The following is an 18,937-nucleotide window of genomic DNA, read 5'->3' as shown; positions in this document are numbered from 1 at the left end:
ATGGCTGTATTGTCTTCTTCGCCGGTGCCGGCCCCAGCTATGATCCTGCTCACTTTGACATTATTATTGACATGTTTGTACATCAGATATTGTCCTGAACACGAGATCATCAGACAGATCAAGTCGACCAGTGCACAGCAAAACCCTGTGGTTGCATTTGTGAGACGTCTGATCCATTCAGCAAAACTACAGAGCAACGAGAGAGGGTATGTTTTGGATAACAACATTGGCCCCGGTCCTGAGCACCACCAGCACACACAGGACTCAGGGCGAACCCACACTCGTGATAGTCCCAGTGGAGACGACGATGATGACGACACCTGTGCTATGGCCCTGGAGGACAGGTTTGACTGTGCCAGGGACAGAGCCCTTAGCCAGGGGGAGTGTGAAGGGAGAGGCTGCTGTTTCGCTCCTCTGTCTGGTGGTGGAGGAGGACCACCGTGGTGCTTCTATCCACGGGCGTACGCCGGTGGCTACGGCATGGGACCCCTCACCCCCACCGCGCGAGGCCAGGCTGCCGCCCTGACGCGCTCCTCCCACGCCTCCTACCTGCCCGGGGAGGTCGCCACCCTCCGTCTGGAGGTCATGGAGGAAAGCCACGGTCGCCTGCACCTCACCGTGAGTCTGTCAGTCTGTCTGTCTGTCTGTCTGTAGGGTCTGGCTGTCTTATCTCTGCCTTATATTATTCTTACCTTACTTCAGAAAGAGATGGAGTACCGTACGCACCGTTATACAGTAATCTCTAAGGCCTGTCAATGGGGGACCAAATCACAAACATTTCACTATCTGTTTTACAAAATACCTCTATCGATATTGTTATCTTTCTGTGAGGATGATCTACATTTTCTTGTGACGTGTTGTGACTGTGAGCTTGTAGATATGTCACTTTTGCTATTTTTTTTAAAAACATTTTGGAAAGTATAAAAGAGTATACTTAAGTTATTCATAGCACGAAAAGACACCCCGTTTTCCAAATCTGTTACTTTTCAGGAATCACATTGAAAAGTATCAAAAGTGCCAGAACTACAAGCTCAAAATGTGTCGCATTTTGAGCTCACAGATCTGCTGCTTTTGATACTTTTGCGGGACGCTGTAGTAATAATAATGATGAATTGCATTTTATAGCGCTTTTCCAAGTGCTCAAAGTACTTTACAATAGTTCATTCATTCATACATTGGGAGGTGAAGCGGCGAACAGTCAGCACCAGCGTCCTCACTACCCACATTCACACACCAATGGTGGCAAGGCTCACACCGAACGACTCATTGGAGGCAGTGTAGGGTTCAGTGTCTTGCCCAAGGACTCTTCGACATGTGGACAGGAGGAGCCGGGATTCGAGCCTCCGACCCACGGATCATTGGCATTGGCACCTCCTGAGCCACAGCCGCCCGCCCCCACAAAGTAGTACGATCAAGTAGGGTGTCAAGTTTGATAAAACCAAACAAACTCGGAGATAATTAGTTTCTGACCGACAACAACTAAAATGACACGGAGGTGTTCCCAGCTGGAAAGGTATATTAACAAGTTACCGTGCTGTGTTCCCCTCCAGATAAAGGACCCTTCATCTCAGCGATACGAGGTTCCTCTCCCCCAGGATGATGCCATTCATACTGATGTCCAGAACCGGCCCCTCTACACCGTTGAATTCCAACCTGAACCTTTTGGCTTCCTCGTACGCCGTCGATCCAATGGACGGGTCATGTAAGTACTGTTTTCCGTACAGTGTTGTTTTCGTCGACTAAAACTAAAGACGAAAAATGTTCGTCGACTACCTTTTTCCACTGACAAAAACGAAATGGAAACTAAATAAAAACTAAGCTATGATGACTAAAACTAAGACTAAATATACTGACAATTTCGTCAAATTAAAAACTAGACAAAAATTTTAGGAAGGGACTATAGTGGACAAGAGATCCAGTATGTCATTTTACAATTAGTTGCATGCTGAAAATAGCCGATCTACAAGCTCACAACGCGTCGCGTTGTGAGCTTGTATTTTCGACGACGGCATCAAGGCCCGCCAAAATACATTTTGTTCGACTAAATCAACTGCAGATTTAGTCGACTAAAACTAGACTAACACTAAGACATTCCCGTTGACTAAAATGTAACTAAAGCTAAATGAAAACTATTCAAGAGACTATGACTAAAAACTAAAATCAAAATTGCTGCCAAAAACAACACTGGTTCCGTACAGTACTTGTTCAGGTTATTGAGATTCACACATGACACATTTCTGCAGTGAGGTTTTAACCCATTCAGGACGGGAACCCCTTTTTGTGTTTTTTAAGCATTATGTTATACTTTAGCTGTTGAAAAATAGCAGATCTACAAGCTCATAGCACGGCACAGAGTATAATTTTGAAAACGAGTGCAAATCGTTGAATATATATTCTTTCACAGCCAATGTTTTTAACTCATATCTTTGCTTCTGGGGGGGGGGGTGGTCCCTGGAACTACATATTTTGAGATGGGGGTGGGGGGGGTCTGTGGCCAAATATATATCATTCTGTGTGTTCTTGGCATGAAATGGTGTGAACACAACTGATAAAGAAACATGGGTTTTTCAGAAAAACTGGTTGGATTTAGAAGACATCCTTCAGTTAATGTATCTCTCCTGTTTGCCTGTTTGCTGCGTGTGTCTTTCCTGTTGCGTCTCGGACCGGCGGTCACTATAGCGTGAACAGCACGGTGGCTCCGCTGCTGTTTGCTGACCAGTACCTGCAGCTGTCCACCGCTCTGGCCTCCTCGCTGGTGACTGGCCTGGGGGAGCACTATGCCCCTCTCACCCTGGACCTCAACTGGACCTCCCTCACGCTGTGGAACAGAGACATGGCCCCTCACGTGAGTCAACAAACCATGTACAACCCAGATTCGGCACAAGCAAGGGACTAAATTATTTTCGCTCCTATGCCACCAAAATGTGGAACGCCCTACCAACAGTCATTAAGACATGTGAATCCCTTGACTCCTTCAAAACCGCTCTCAAAGGGCACCTACGGACGGCTGCAATTCGAAACTGGCCCCCGTAAAATCTGAATCCAAATCTGACAACAGCGCGTGAGTCTGTGGAGTTAGCGCCACAACAAATGCACATCTCTTAACCCCTTTAGGCCTGATGTCGAAATTTAAAAAATGTCTTCCTAAATCATGACAATTTTCCGACCCCCATCTGAAAATATGTTGTTCCAGGGACCCCCCCCCCCTCCCTAGAAGCAAATATTTGAGTTAAAAACGTCTGAACGAATCTAGATTTGCACTAGATTTTCAAAAATAGCAGACCTACAAGCTCGGTGCTGCGCTATGAGCTTGTAGATCTGCTATTTTTCAATAGCTAAAGTATAACAACACCAAACGCCAAAATGGATTCATGTCACACGTTTCAGCTCTCCATATCCAGTGTCTCTTGTAAAAGAGATCTCTGATCTCAATGGGAACCTTTAGTGACAAGCGAAGCAGTGTGAAATATAACAGAAATAATCGTATTGCTAAATGATCAGCATGAACCATTCCACGTTCTGATTTAAGAGAAAGGTACGGTACAGATATAGTTGTTTATTTCATGTCATTGTCTGTAGAGCGGTGCTAATCTGTACGGCTCCCATCCATTCTACCTGGTACAAGAGGAGGATGGTCTGGCCCACGGAGTCTTCCTGCTCAACAGCAATGCCATGGGTACGTTTATTAATGTCATGGGTACCTGGATATCAGCTTATTAATATCATGGGTAAACCTGGACATCACTTTAATAATGTCATGGGTACGTTATTAATGTCACAGGTACCTGGATATCAGCTTATTAATATCATGGGTAAACCTGGACATCACTTTAATAATGTCATGGGTACGTTATAAATGTCACAGGTACCTGGATATCAGCTTATTCATATCATGGGTAAACCTGGACATCACTTTAATAATGTCATGGGTACGTTATAAATGTCATGGGTACTTGGATATCAGCTTATTAACCCATTCTGACCGGGCACCCATTTTGGTGTTAGCATCATGTTATGCTTTAGCTATTGAAAAATAGCAGATCTACAAGCTCATATCGCGCCACCGAGTGGCGCGATACGAGCTTGTAGGTCTGCTATTTTTGAAAAATCGAAGAACGACTGACATTTTTAGAATCTGATCTCAGGTCATAATGGGTTCATCAGACCAGTGTGTGTCCATAGTGGAAACCTCGTATGAATCTGATCTCAGGTCAGAATGGGTTAATATCATGGGTAAACCTGGACATCACTTTAATAATGTCATGGGTACTACTTTATGCTTGGATATCTTTATTAATGTCATTGTGCTGTTCATTTACCCTTAGTATGAGGATATGTCATTATTACTAGTGTAAATGTCTGAACTCTGTTCTGTATAGAAGTAATCCTGCAGCATGTAATGTACTTATTAACTGTGCTGTGTGTGTGTGTGTGTGTGTGTGTGTACAGAGGTGATCCTGTAGGCTGTAATGTACTTATTGACTGTGCTGTGTGTGTACAGAGGTGATCCTGTAGGCTGTAATGTACTTATTGACTGTGCTGTGTGTGTACAGAGGTGATCCTGTAGGCTGTAATGTACTTATTGACTGTGCTGTGTGTGTACAGAGGTGATCCTGTAGCCTGTAATGTAGTTATTCCTGTGCTGTGTGAGTACAGAGGTGATCCTGCAGCCTGCTCCTGCTCTCACCTGGGTGACCATCGGTGGAATCCTGGACCTCTACGTCTTCTTGGGTCCTGACCCCCAGAGCGTCGTCCGACAGTACCTCCAGGTCATCGGTGCGTGCGGTGGTCAAAACTACACACACTGACTGAACCTATCAGGGGCTCCGTCAGCCAAACCATGTTTTACTGAACCTATCAGGGGCTCTGTCAGCCAAACCATGTTTCTCAACCAGTGCACACTTCCCACTAAATCAAAAAACATCCTGGGTTCCATCCCATCTCTCTTTCACTCAACAAAGTCTAGCTTTTCCCCCCCTTTTTTCCTTTTTAACGAAAGAGCTATTGGCTGCAAAAAGTCTCTTTTAAGGGCAGATTCAGACTAGGGGTCTCGGGTCCACACCTGCGTCCAGTTGCCAGATGTTGTAATTAGTGTGACATTTAGTTTTTCCTTTTTTTTTGTGGCTTTCGCCTTTATTTTATTTTTGTAGAGGGATAGATGAAAGTAGGCTGACAGGAAATGGGGAGAGAGATGGGGGGGGGGTGACATGCAGTAAAGGCCGTCGGGATCGGGAGTCGAACCCTCGACTCCACACTGCCAGACTGGATTACCAGCCGAGGTGCCTGGACCGCTGAGCCACGGCCCAGGCCAATTGCTATTGACATTTTTAACATGGTTAATGTATTGTAGACATAATGCTAATACTAAAGGACTGTTAGTGCACGTGTGTGTATTTAAATGAGGGCATCTCATCGCAAGTTACCCTATGATGAGTGTATTTAACCCATTTTGGGGGCGGAACCCCTTTTGGTGTTAGCATTATTGTGAAGCCTGTACTTCTAGGCTAAACAGCAGGGCGACTGGGTTGAACTTTAGTTTGACGTGTGCAGTGATTAATTCAATATCCAGTCGTTGAATCTCTTTTGGATTATGTCAATCCATTTATTGAGAACATCCATATTCGCAGCAGTAGTATTCAAACTTTAAATAAACGGTGTAAACTTACAGACAAACAACAAACTGACAAAATTAACAAAAAGCATTTTGGCTCCAACAATTATGTTATGCTTTAGCTACTGAAAAATAGCAGATCTACAAGCTCGTAGCTTGCCACTCGGTGGCGCGCTATGAGCATGTGGGTCTGCTATTTTTGGAAAAATCGAAGAACGACTGACATAGAAACATAGCTTTTTCAGAAAACTGTCATTTTCAATCAGACATTTTTTAGAATCTGATCTCGGGTCAAAATGGTTTCAAATGGCTTTGTCGTCTTCACAGGCTATCCCATGATGCCTCCATATTGGTCTCTGGGCTTCCACCTGTGTCGCTGGGGCTACCGGACCACCAACGCCACGCGGGAGGTGGCACGGCGCATGCACGACGCCAACATGCCCCTGGTAAGGAGGTGGCACGGCGCATGCACCATGCCAACCTGCCCCTGGTAAGGAGGTGGCACAGCGCATGCACCATGCCAACATGCCCCTGGTAAGGAGATGGCACAGCGCATGCACCATGCCAACATGCCCCTGGTAAGGAGGTGGCACAGCGCATGCACCATGCCAACATGCCCCTGGTAAGGAGGTGGCACAGCGCATGCACCATGCCAACCTGCCCCTGGTAAGGAGGTGGCACAGCGCATGCACCATGCCAACCTGCCCCTGGTAAGGAGGTGGCACAGCGCATGCACCATGCCAACCTGCCTCTGGTAAACATCATAGTATAAGCTCTAATACATTGTTTACATGTGATGAACTCTTACAGTTCACTGTGAGACAAGTCCGGGTGTGCCTTGACAACAACCACACATTATTATTGCAAATATACCTGTATAACATCTAGATACAAAGGTTTTTATAAACTATTATTTAATTCACTCAGTGCTTTGTGCACACTGATTGAATACAGGTGTGCTCTGTAATACTGGCACAAGGTTGGCTTCCGCCGTAGTCTGAAAACCCACCTTTTCAGACTCCATCATGGCCCATAGCACTTACTCTACCCTAGATAGCACTTCTGTAGACTTAGATAGCATTTGAAACAGACTTATAGCATGTTATGTAGACGGCACTAGAATTGCATTGTATGTAGTATGTAGTCATAGCACGCCATAGTACATATGTATAGCATAGTAGTATATATGTATAGGTTTCAATATATAGATATTCCACTGTTACTTTCTTAGCTTACGCATGTTTTATGATAAATGTTTTTATGTGATGTATTCCCATGCTTTTGTTCTTGCTTAATGTAAGTCGCTCTGGACTAAGAGCGTCTGCTAAATGCCTAAATTGTAAATTGTAAATTGCTCTGCCACTTTGAGAGGTTTTTATGAGCAGCCACTTCTTCTGAAATGCTGCTGTTGTGTTGTGATGCATTGGATGTATTATTACCGTGTGTTGTTCTTGCTTACTGTAAATCGCTCTGGATTAAGAGCGTCTTGCTAAATGCCTAAATTGTGTTGTGTCGTGTTGCGTCATCAGGACGTCCAGTGGAACGACCTGGACTACGCGGATAAACGCAGGGTGTTCACCTTTGACCCCCGGCGATTTGGGGACCTCCCAGACATGGTGCAGGAGTTCCACCAGAGGGGCATGAAGTACGTCCTGATCCTGGTGAGATAGACCTTGACCTTGACCTCATACGTCATAATAGAGCGTCGCAGTCCCTCCCCCTTTCAGAACGACGAGTGGCCCAGGAAATGAATCGCAATGCATTTTTTTCCCATAGACATTTCTTAAATTATTTATTTAAAGACCTTTTAAGCGTCGTACGAAGCCAACTCTTGTCGTGACAAGTCATGACGACACACACAATATTTTGGACCAAACAAATAATTATAATAATTAATTAATAATAATAATTAAGAAAAACAACAAAAAAAGTGTTTTTGTCTACTTTCAAATTCTTTGTTTGGCCCGAAAAATTGTGTCAGATCAGTGAGATCCAATCAGGGCGTGCCACGACCCGCCCCTCTAGAACACGTTAGCTCAGGCTATCATCATAACCCTAACCGTCTGTAACATAATGAAGTACGTTCTAATCCCACTAAGACGTCTTCAAAAGGGACAACAAAGAACATAATAAACTCCTTAGATTTTAATAAATAATAATAATTATTATTATTATAATAACAATAGCAACAACAGCAACAATAATAATAGATCAAACTTGTAGTGATTTTCTAGGCACTCAACGATGCTTTACAAAACAACATGAATAACTTTATTAAAACAAGGGGCTACAAAAGAAGCATACAATCTGTTCAAAATAGAAAGAAAGCTGAAGCTGTAATAAAAGCAATAAAATCCAATAAAAACCTCATTATCGATGATTAGTGCAGTTAGTTCTTCTGGAACAAGAGGAAAGCTGACTCAGTCAGTAACCATATTTGTCCAGGAGATGGCAGCCTTGCACCTTGAATCAAACGTCACTCCCTTTCAGAGTTGGGGTCCGTTACTCATAAAAGTAAGGCACTACATATTACATATTACTTTTGAAAAAAGTAATGCCTTACATTACTTTATTACTCCCTGGAGAAAGTAACTAGTTACATTACTCGTTACATTACTTTTGCGTTACTCCATAAAATCGCCTGAGATGCATTGTCAAATAATTTGCACTGAACTGCCACACAACAATATAATATTTCGTTTGGGGTCTGTGAGGCCAAATCTCATCAAATGGTGGTCCATGGCTAAAATGCAGAATACATACTGGACCTTGATATGAAAATGGTTGAAAACCACTGTACCACGTGGTTCTAGGCAAATATTAGCTTTCCCAACAATATATATTCAAATAAAATAATGAGACTGAGATAAATCAGTAGACTATAATTATGTTCACAGTGCTTTAGGATCCCTTTCTTTATGATGTGGAGTCCCCTGCTCCATTGCTCATTAAATGTAGTTTTTCATTTCGGCATATTTCGTTTATTTATCTCTACATTAACTAACTAGTGATTGTGAGAGCACACGTTCTACAACAAACAAACAGACCCTCCCATTGGCAGTGTTGCCAGGTTTTAGAAGAGAAACAAGCAGCCATGTCTATGAAAACAGCCCAAAAGAAGCCTGACTGGGCTATCATAAAACAAGCCCAAAGTCGCTTGTAATAAGCGGACATGGCAACACCCCAACGCCTGCTCTGTCTCTGTGACAGTGGGGAGACTGGGAGCTTTCTGTGCAGCGGAAAAGTGCTACGGAGATTTTAATAACAGAGACGACTTAAATGACAGTTATGACACAAGCACTGTAGGCTATATCACAAAAAAACGGACAATGATGTGTCCGGCCAGAGGTTGAGTTGGGAGGAGGAAAGGTGGGTCTAAAACCGGACGTCTGGCCACCCTACGAGTCCACGACAGTAACGAAAAATGCTGTGCTGCTGATGATCTGACACCGGTTTGACATGTTCTAGTCCGTACTGCGTACTGCGTTGCCAGCGCACCATTAGTGTTCATGTTCAACTCATCTCCGTTGTGTGCATTATTCTCTAAAGCAACACTGCTGAAAGCAGCCACATGACGCAAGTAGCGAGTAACGGCAGCGCTAAAGCGACCAGTAACTGTAGTGTGATTATCAATTTTGGAGGAGTAGTGTCGTTATATTACTCGCTACCGACCAAAGTAGTGTCGTTACAGTAACGATATTTTCCGTTACTCGTTACACCCAACTCTGCTCCCTTTACATGTGTTCAGGTCTGAAACTATACATCGTTTTCTTACAGATACTTTTTCAATTAATCGACGAATAGAGAAACACAAAAAAAAATGTATAATGGTTTTCTTTATACATCAGTGACTCAATGTAAAGTTTGACCAAAACAAAATCAATTAGTATATATACTAATGTACTAATTAATGAATTAGTATGAACAACCACTTTGTCATGCAACAATATCTATCACAAACAAAATAGCAAAAATAGCTGCTCTACAATCTTCTAAAACACACACACACACACACACACACACACACACACACACACACACACACGTATGTATATGTATAAATAAATAGCTGTGTATGTCTATTAAAATCTCTTCATAATGCATTGAATAAAGGTATTAGTTTGATGAACAAGGTGTGTTCCAGGACCCTGGGATCAGCAGCAGCAGCCCTCCAGGTACCTACCCTCCCTTTGACGATGGTCTGAAGAGAGACGTCTTCATCAAGAACCTCACGGGACACACGCTCATTGGCAAGGTGTGTGTGTGAGTGCGTGCGTGCGTGCGTGCGCTCGCGCCTATTCGGGTTCCTTACAGATTCCTTTGGGGAGCTCCAAATGGACTCTTACATGTATGTAACTCTGAGAGTGTACAAATGGAACCAAACGGGTCCATTTGGTCCCATTTTTTCCACACTCTCAGAGTTATGGTGGTTCATGAAATTAAAAAGTTTGACAACCACCACCGTCGGTATAGCAGTTCACATAACCACCTCTGACAGTGTCTTTAACCCATTTTAGACCTGAGGACGATTCTACAAATGTCTTCTACATCCTGACAGTGTTCACAAAAACCTATGTTTCTATGTCAGTCGTTCTCAAACGCATCTGGAAATGTTGTTCCAGGGACCCCCCCAGGATCAAAGATTTGAGTTCAAAACGTTAGCTCTGAAAGAATATAGGCTATATTCAAGTATTTGCACCACATTTTCACGATTTTTCAATAGCAGATCTACAAGCTTGAGTGGCGCGCTATGAGCTTGTACTTCTGCTATTTTTTCAATATTCCAGAAACGGTTCCAAATGTGACGGAACCCATTCCGCTTCCTCCATGTTGGATCCGGTTGGATCCGGTTCCTCCCGATTCAAATGTATGTCCAGATCCCAAACCTAGTGTGCATACATCATGTGCATTCATGTTAAAAAGCTACAATCTGGGACAAGTTGTAATGAATAGAACTTCATTTGATCAATCTGTAGGATTGAGTAAGTGGTGTATGAATTAACGAAATATTTATTTTCGTGTCATGCCACTTTGGCCCATCCCACATATGGGATTACATGACACATTTAACAAAGTACGTTGAAACAGTCCTTCCCGTTCAAATTCCAAAATGCATTATTGAATACATATTTGTACAGTATTTGAACAAAAACGAAAACAAATAAACGTGGCCATTTTACATGTAAAATGGCCCTCCTCCTCATTGACCAGGCCTTTTCAAGGAATGAGGCAAATGAAAAGGTGTACTTTTGAAATAGGCGTTTCAGTTTCTCGAAGTCCTCCAACCATATAAATTCATGATTTGGATCTATCTTATTAAAAAGTCTCTCCCTAATAGAGTTGTCAAAAAAAGAAAAATGCATTTCATTTTCAATTTCCTTTAGATCACACAGACTACATAATCTATCCTCCTCAACCCAACCGTGCCTACATATCTACCTGTCTCAATATGCAGACCAAGTATGCCAGCTCTAATTTAGGCACATAAGGATCGTTTTGACAGATTATACAGTACATAGTTTTCCGTGTCATAGACATGTTTTATCTCGCAGTACGTGCGGAGCTTTGCTTTATCCTTTACATTTTGATAGTTGGGCATGCAACAAGGTTATGTCTTCAAAGTTCAAACCATGTGACTCCCATTGGAAATGCATTGAGGCGCGGCCATGACACACAGAAGACACAGGAACACAAGTGTGTCTTGTGTGTGTCTAAGGGCCGATTCATACTCCTATTTTACCGCTGTAGTGCCGAAATGATTTCGGCTCGTCAGAAATTTTCAGTAGCACCGAAGAGCCGACTTTAAGACGGTACCCGCCCCCCGAACCTCAAATGACGTCAAATTGTAGGCTCTACAGCGCCGAACCGACTTTTATTCGGCTCTAAAATAAGAGTATGAATCGGCCCTTAGGTGTGAGCGAGGCCTATGTGGACACCAAAGAGTACAAAGGATTGTATACTCCTCCTGTGCGTGTGCCTGTATTTAGCCATAGATGTGAGATAAAAGGAAAAAAAAGGATTTCAAATGTTGAGTTCCATGTTGTACTACGTCCAGGTGTGGCCAGGCCCAACAGCCTTCCCTGACTTCACCAACCCAGACGCCACCCAGTGGTGGGAGGACTGCATCGCTCTGTTCCACTCTAAAGTCCCGCTCGACGGCCTGTGGATTGTGAGTATAATACTGTGGATTGTGAGTATATATACTGTGGATTGTGAGTATATATACTGTGACGTCACGGCGCATCTCTGGGCCTCCAAAAAGGTACTGGAGCAGTTCGGACTATTTTCACCTTTTTATGCAAAGCATGGAACGAAAACAAGGTTTCAATGTAAGAGTACATCTTCGTCGGGTCATAAAGAAACACAGGCTACAGGTTATTTATAAACGGGTGAGAGGCATTGGCATTCCATTCAATTAGCCAATGTCTAGAGGCCAACAGTAATGAGATGTGCAGCTTTCCACATGTGAGATAATTTTTTTTTTATTGATTGATTTATTAACAGAATTACAGTACATTTCAAGTACAAGTCAATACAACAACTGTTAACTGTGAGTGGACGACACCATGAAGCATTACACTCGTTTACAATAGGGCCCACCATTTTCAATTCATCAAAACATACGAATATACACAACTATATAGTCAAAACAAGAAATCATCATGGAGGAGGTAAAGAGGGAAAAGAAAAATATACAGTGAGGGGAAAAAGGGGTGGGTGCCTGGGGATTCAGATTTTACGGGGGCCAGTTTCTAACTGCAGCCGTCCGTAGGTGCCCTTTGAGGGCGGTTTCGAAGGAGTCAAGGGATTTGCATGTCTCAATGACTGTTGGTAGGGCGTTCCACATTTTGGTGGCATAGGAGCGACATGAATTTTAGTCCCTTGTTTGTGCCGACACACAGTTACAACTTTCTAAATATAACAAGGACGACATGCAGACTGAAACGGGTGAATTAACTTTGTGATTGAATAATAAGGTCAAAAGTTAGGCGTGTATAAAAAAAGACAGTCGTGAATTTATAGCAATTACAATTTCATTGTATATACAATTAATACAATTACAAAAAGACATTTAGGGCAGCAGGCCAACTATGTGGGAATGGACTGCTGGTTAAGGGCTGAACATTCATTTGATTGGCTTTCAACGTTTGCGGGAGAGGCCACACAAAAAGGATAAGCTGCTTTTTGTGTTTTACATCTTCACTTTGAAACCTGTTACCATGCGGTAGAAACCATGGCAAGATAACTGCACAACCCAAACCACTAGACAAGTAGAATTTATGTTTTGGCGATAAAATAAAATGATTCTAAATTGTTTTCATCACAATTAACTGGCATTTATCATCGGCAAGCTATTTTGGGTAAATTGCCACAGAATAGTACAATTACGTATATTATAGATTAATGGTATATTCAGTGATTTCACTGAATATATCAATATCACTTATTTTTTTGGTTTTGTTCTCCCTACTATAGAGTGTGCTGACCATATAAGGAGTTCCTCCGTGTCCCCAGTTAACCCCTGGGGGTGAATGAACCTCATAGGTTTTCGTTTTTGGCTAGGTGGCCCAGCCTTCATCCAACCGGGGGGGGTTTCTAAATGCCTCAAATCACTGAATGTTCCTTTAAACCTACGAGTGCCGTAGGTCGTAGGTCTGCTATTTTCTTTTAATCGTGAAAATGTGGCCCAAATGTTTCAATATATCCTTTCAGAGCGAACGTTTTTAACTCAAATCTTTGCTTCTGGCAAGGTCCCTGGAACAACATATTTTCTGGTGGGGGTCGACGGCCAATGACATATATTTTTTGGGGGGGTCCTTGACATGAAAATGTTCGAGAACGAATGACACATAGAAACATGTTTTTTTTTCTCTCCAGAAAACTGATTTAGAAGACATTTCGTAGAATCGTTCCCAGGTCAAAATGGGTTAATACATAGATTTAGATACTCAAGCGCAGATCGGCGTCTGCATCCATGGCTCTGCGTAGGTTCTGCCAGAACAGCCCGGGGTGCCGTCCAGCCTGCGGCCAGCTCAGGTAGGTGTGGCTCTTCACCAGCTTCTTCATGTGGTAGTAGGGAGACAACTGGTGGGCCGGGATGTCCTCCAGGAACACCAGGATCAATATGTCCTTCTGCTCGTCAAACAGACGGTAGCTATAAACACACAGGAGAGGAGAGGACATTAATAATAAAGCCATAATTAATTACCACAGTGCCACAGTTTATCTTCAACACCTCTTAGCTTTAAGCCAACATGGTTCCCTCCAGACTGGTAGCTGGCAGTGGTGGGGGGGAAAAAGTACTCAATTAGTTTACTTAACCCATTCTGACCTGAGATCAGATTCATACGAGGTTTCCACTGGACACACACTGGTCTGATTAACCCGTTCTGACCTGAGATCAGATTCTAAAAAATGTCAGTCGTTCTTCGATTTTTTAAAAATAGCAGACCTACAAGCTCGTAGCGCGCCACTCGGTGGCGCGCTATGAGCTTGTAGATCTGCTATTTTTCAATAGCTAAAGCATAACATAGTGCTAACACCAAAATGGGTGCCCGCCCAGAATGGGTTAAGTGAAAGTATCAATATACCGCAATGTATAGAAATCTGAATCCCCCACCCACCCCCTTTTCCCCTCACTGTATGTGTTTCTTTTTCCCTTTTTACCTCTATGATGAGTTCCTGTTTTGACTGTATAGTTGTGTATATTCGTACGTCGACTCTAATTGTTTGGATGAATTGAAAATGGTGGGCCCTATTGTAAACGAGTGTAATGCTTTATGGCGTCGTCCACTCACAGTTAACAGTTGTTGTATTGAGTGGTACTCGAAATGTACTGTAATTCTGCAAACTGCTAATAAATCAATCAATCAAGTACTCTGTTACAAGTAAAAGCCCGCAATTCAAAGTACAAAAGTATTTGTATCAAGTACTCATTATGCAGGATGTCCCATTTCAATTCATCAAATGTACATAAATATCCTTTGAAATTAGCCAATCTACAAGCTCACGATGCGTTGCATCGGGCATTGTAATCGGCTTGTAGATCGGCTATTCTCAAATCATCAAGGTGGTGCAGGGGCAGGCCTGTCTTGATCAAACACAGTGTCGATCAAAAGGTATACCCAGTGGCCATTAAAACCAGCTCAGAATAGATAACAGTCCAGTATTAAAATAGGCCCCTGTCAAACTTGCACTGATTTTATGATTTCATAATTTGCCAAATCTATTATAATATGTGATCCAGCATGAAAACCGTTGTATCGTCACACAGACACCCACTTTACAACAAAAATATGTCATCTGATTTTGGTCAAACATTTGTTGAACACATATTTAAACTTCTAAAGTGCTTCTCTATCTTTCACCCAACATATTTTGTTGTATTTGTTGTATTTGTTGATGACCATGTGTTAATATTCTATGCTCTGTTGATGAATTGAATGTTTCACCTAATTAGTCGGAAAGTTTGTATAAGAATGAAACTAATGCAACCAACATTATTAAATCAAATCTGCTGTCAGTTTAAAGTCTGTTTAGCATGAATGTGTGCAGTAAAGTTACGAGAACAATCCCTCACTTCTTCTGACAAGACCGAATTATATATTATATTATATTATATTATATATAATTTGAGCTGCAGTGAATAGGAGATATCGGGCGTCTGTGCAGTGAAAGTAGACACTTGATAGGAGTATACGGGCATATTTGGTTTAGTGAAGTTTGAGTGAAATTCATGTCCTGCAATCTTCCTCCGCGGTTTGTTTGATTGATTGAAATTAGTATTTCATAGTATGCAGACTAGGTACATTTCAAACGGAAGCACAAGTGAATACAAAAACTTACAGTGGACGACACCTTGATAAAGCACTTAACACTTTCCTCAAATGTTTTGTCGTACCTTGTAAGAATTGTGATTCTGAGTAACAAAGAGTCACTAATCTCTGGCCACATCCCAGTCCCAGAATAAATACGTTTGAATATCTGGTTCAGGAAACGTAACATCTTGCTTCCAGGACATCTTTCTTTTATGGCGCGAATAATTAATACTATAGGATTGTTTTAAGTCTAGTTAGTGGTCAATTCATTTTTATTTGGACTCTGTATGACAGAAGAAGTGAGGCGATATGCTCTGCCACAGGATCATATTATGTAAAGGAAAGGCAGACTAGCCCATTTAGGCCTGATGTCAAAATGTAAAAAATATGTCTTCTAAATCCTGACAGTTTTCTGAAAAACCTTATGTTTCAGTGGTGCTCAATATTTCATGTCAAGTATATGTCAATTATATGTAATATTCCTCCGCCCCCAAATGAAAATATATGTTATTCCAGGAACCCCCCCAGGAAGCAAAGATTTAAGTTGAAATGTTCACTCTGTAACAATATTATATTCAAAGATTTGAGGCACATTTTCACGCTTTTTGAGCTTGTAGGTCTGCTACTTTTCAATAGCTAAATTATAACAATGCCTAAAACACCAAAAGGGGTTCCTGCCCCAAAAAAACACTAAATACATGAATGACTGAACAGCCCCCACCTGGCCATCTGGATCTCTCTGGAGCACCATTCACTCTCCAGGTAATGATGGCTGATCACACAGATGGTCTTCCTGCTGCCATAGATGGCATCTGTGATGTTCTCTATGATGGGTTTACCTGCAGGGAACAAACCGCACAAACGTTATCGCAAACGAGATTCAAAACTATTTGAGGCAAGCCGTCGCAAAATGCTAGCTCTGGGTGGCGGGACAATGCTGGGCTTCTGCTCTATATGTAAAGTCTCTTGACACATCTTGTTGTGATTTGGTGATAGAAAGAGACGTATGTTGTTTATACAGTATAAGTGAGAGACACGTTTGTGCTAGGGCATTAAGAAACTGGTCGTCTAGTTTACTAGTTTACTAGTCGACTAGTAAATCCACTAGTCGACTTTGTTGGTACTATAGTTGACTAGTTAAGAAAAATAATCAAATTATTTTTTTTCCCCTGATTTTGTAGGCCTCAAGATCAGGTAGATTATAGTTATAGTCACCAATTTATTTAAAAAAAAAAACGTTTTTTTTATTTTTTTACATAACAGATAGTTAAACAACTAGTCGACCTGTAAACCAGGCAACTAGTAAAAATGACTAGAAGTGAATGCCCTAGTTAGTTTGTACCTGGTGGGAAGTCTCGGTGGTGCAGACAGAGTCTCCAGCCCTGCTCTCCCTCCAGCACTGGAAGCATCTCTCTGTATACCCAGAGCTCGTCGTGAACGTTGTAGGAGATGAAGGCGTCGTAGCGCTGAGGAGACCCCCTCTTTCTTCGCGTGGCATCGTAAAGGTAGGCCAGGAAGAGGTAGTAGCCGTAGAGAAGATGCAACCGCAGAAAGTGGTAGGTGAAGGATGTGAGCAGAGTCAGCACAATCACACAGGTGGAGGAAACGAAGCAGATTAAGCTAGCGTCCGCCAAACAGGAGTGGTAGTCAAAGTCCAGAAACCTGGTTCCTTTTTTTGCCAGAGGAAAGCCGCAAGTGTAGCGGTGAGCACCAGCTACCAGCGTTTGGCTGTTGTTCAGCATCCACTGCTGGAAGTCGGAGTTAGAGCAATCGCAAGCGAAAGGGTTTTCACCCATGTTAACATACCGGAGAGCAGGGAGAAAACTGAACACAGAGACATTGATCACTGCCAACTCATTCTGGCTCAGGTCCAGCCAAGAGACTCGTGTCAGGTTGGCTTGTGCCAAGAAGTCCAGGGATTTCAATGTATTGTTGGAGAGATCGACGGACTCTAGGTTTTGTATCGGGTAAAACAGCTCTGCGTCCAGGTGTGGCAGATTAGAACTCCTTAAAGTAAGAGACTTCAGCTGTGGTACATATTTAAATGTGTCTCTGTGTGGTAGATCAAAAAAGACATTCTCGGCTGTAAAATTTTCCAACTTTTTCATTGCCGATAAAAAAGTTGATATGACATCGATTTTTAATAAAAAAAATTCAGTTTGTGGAATAAATGTTATGGTAAATGTCTTCAGTCTGTTCAGTATAGCATGGGGAGGTATCGGTGACACTTTATAGGGGTAGATATTAAAAATTACACCAAGTGTTTCAAGTGCATCTAGTCCTTCACAATAGGTATCCCACTCACGCACTTCACCTAATCCCAAGTCTAATTGTTTGAGCGATTTCAGACTTCTAAAATCCCCCTGGCTGAGCCTTGAGACAACATTCTTATTTAAATCCAGTAATTCTAGTTTCCGCAGACCAATCTTGAACGCGTCACCAATCGTCCAAATGGAATTGTCATGCAAAGTCAGAGCCTTTAGCTCATTAAGATGTTGAAATAAGCACTGTTTGAGTTCAGAGATGTCATTGTTATCTAGATGAAGGTGTGTGAGTCTGGTTAAATTTAAGAAGTCTGAGCAGCTTAAATCATTAATATGATTGTGACGCATGTCTAGTATTTGTAGCATGGGGAGATGTTTAACATCGTCTGGCACTTTGGAAAGCATGTTGAATTTGAGGTTCAGGTGACTGAGTTGTTTCATTTGTTTTATTGAACCCTTTGACATTTCAGTCAGGTCATTATCCGATAGATCCAGGTTAATTAGCTGAGTACAAGGTGACAGTTTTTCAGTTAGGTTGGTAGTAATGCAGAGATTTATGTCGAGTGTCCTCAGAGTGGGTATTTTGCAGGCAATATTTAAGAGCCCTCTTTGGATCCAATCATCCATGGAAGACAGTTGTAGGTATGCTAGTGAATCAAGGCTCTGTAGAGCCTTTCTGATGGAGTTAAACGTTATCAATTCACCATTAAAAGACACCTTAGTTATATTCCTGAGAAAATACTTGTCTGGTATGTCCCACTCCAATCCATCGGCAGTGCAGCCTGACAGGTCGATTGTCTCGAGATGTGGAAATACAGCTGTTGTAATGCTAAACTTTTTCATTGACGGTGCATCATCAACCATCAACTCCCTGAGCTCAGAGGTCATGTTGAATGGCAGATCTTTTGACTGAAAAGACTCCAACTCATCACTGAAGATTAACAGCATGTGCAAGCGTGGTAGTTGTTGTAAGATGGTGATGATATCCGTCATTTGATTGGGTGTCATGCTTAGTGTCTGCAAATTGGGGAGTAACTTGAACGCAGCAGAGTCGACAAATTGGAAATAGTTGTGTTCCAAGCTCAGTATTGAGAGGTTTGACAGTCCTTGAAACATATTGTCTGTCAGTGTTGTTAGCAGGTTATTGTCCATACGGAGCACTTGAAGTTGCACCAAAGGGACAAAAGCCCCGTCATCTACATGAGTTATTAAATTCATACACAGGTCCAACACCGTTAGATTTG

General features: G+C 42.3%; 2 protein-coding genes across 2 annotated transcripts in view; one reads left to right on the top strand and one right to left on the bottom strand.

Moving 5' to 3' along the window:
• LOC308323481 (lysosomal alpha-glucosidase-like) overlaps positions 1-18,937 on the top strand; it is a gene marked incomplete at its 5' end in the record, with an annotated part of 40,392 nt that continues 21,455 nt past the window's right edge. The window contains 9 exons of the mRNA XM_080775209.1: positions 1-618; positions 1,551-1,702; positions 2,680-2,845; positions 3,580-3,676; positions 4,657-4,776; positions 5,939-6,057; positions 7,141-7,272; positions 9,756-9,866; positions 11,667-11,780. Coding sequence (XP_080631335.1) covers positions 1-618; positions 1,551-1,702; positions 2,680-2,845; positions 3,580-3,676; positions 4,657-4,776; positions 5,939-6,057; positions 7,141-7,272; positions 9,756-9,866; positions 11,667-11,780 — 1,629 coding nt within the window. The remainder of the gene's footprint in view (positions 619-1,550; positions 1,703-2,679; positions 2,846-3,579; positions 3,677-4,656; positions 4,777-5,938; positions 6,058-7,140; positions 7,273-9,755; positions 9,867-11,666; positions 11,781-18,937) is intronic.
• Positions 13,545-17,225, bottom strand: LOC308324378 (toll-like receptor 13; the record flags this gene model as incomplete). The annotated part of the gene is made up of 3 exons (XM_080776422.1): positions 13,545-13,766; positions 16,151-16,268; positions 16,772-17,225. 3 exons carry the CDS (start codon positions 17,223-17,225, stop codon positions 13,553-13,555), a joined length of 786 nt encoding a protein of 261 aa, XP_080632548.1. The 3' UTR covers positions 13,545-13,552.

This window comes from Protomyctophum bolini (genome assembly GCF_963924005.1).
Source record: "Protomyctophum bolini genome assembly, chromosome: 11".
In the NCBI taxonomy this organism is placed as follows: Eukaryota; Metazoa; Chordata; class Actinopteri; order Myctophiformes; family Myctophidae; genus Protomyctophum; species Protomyctophum bolini.
The sequence above is the reverse complement of the archived record's forward strand: the minus strand, read 5'-3'. Positions and strand labels throughout refer to the sequence as shown.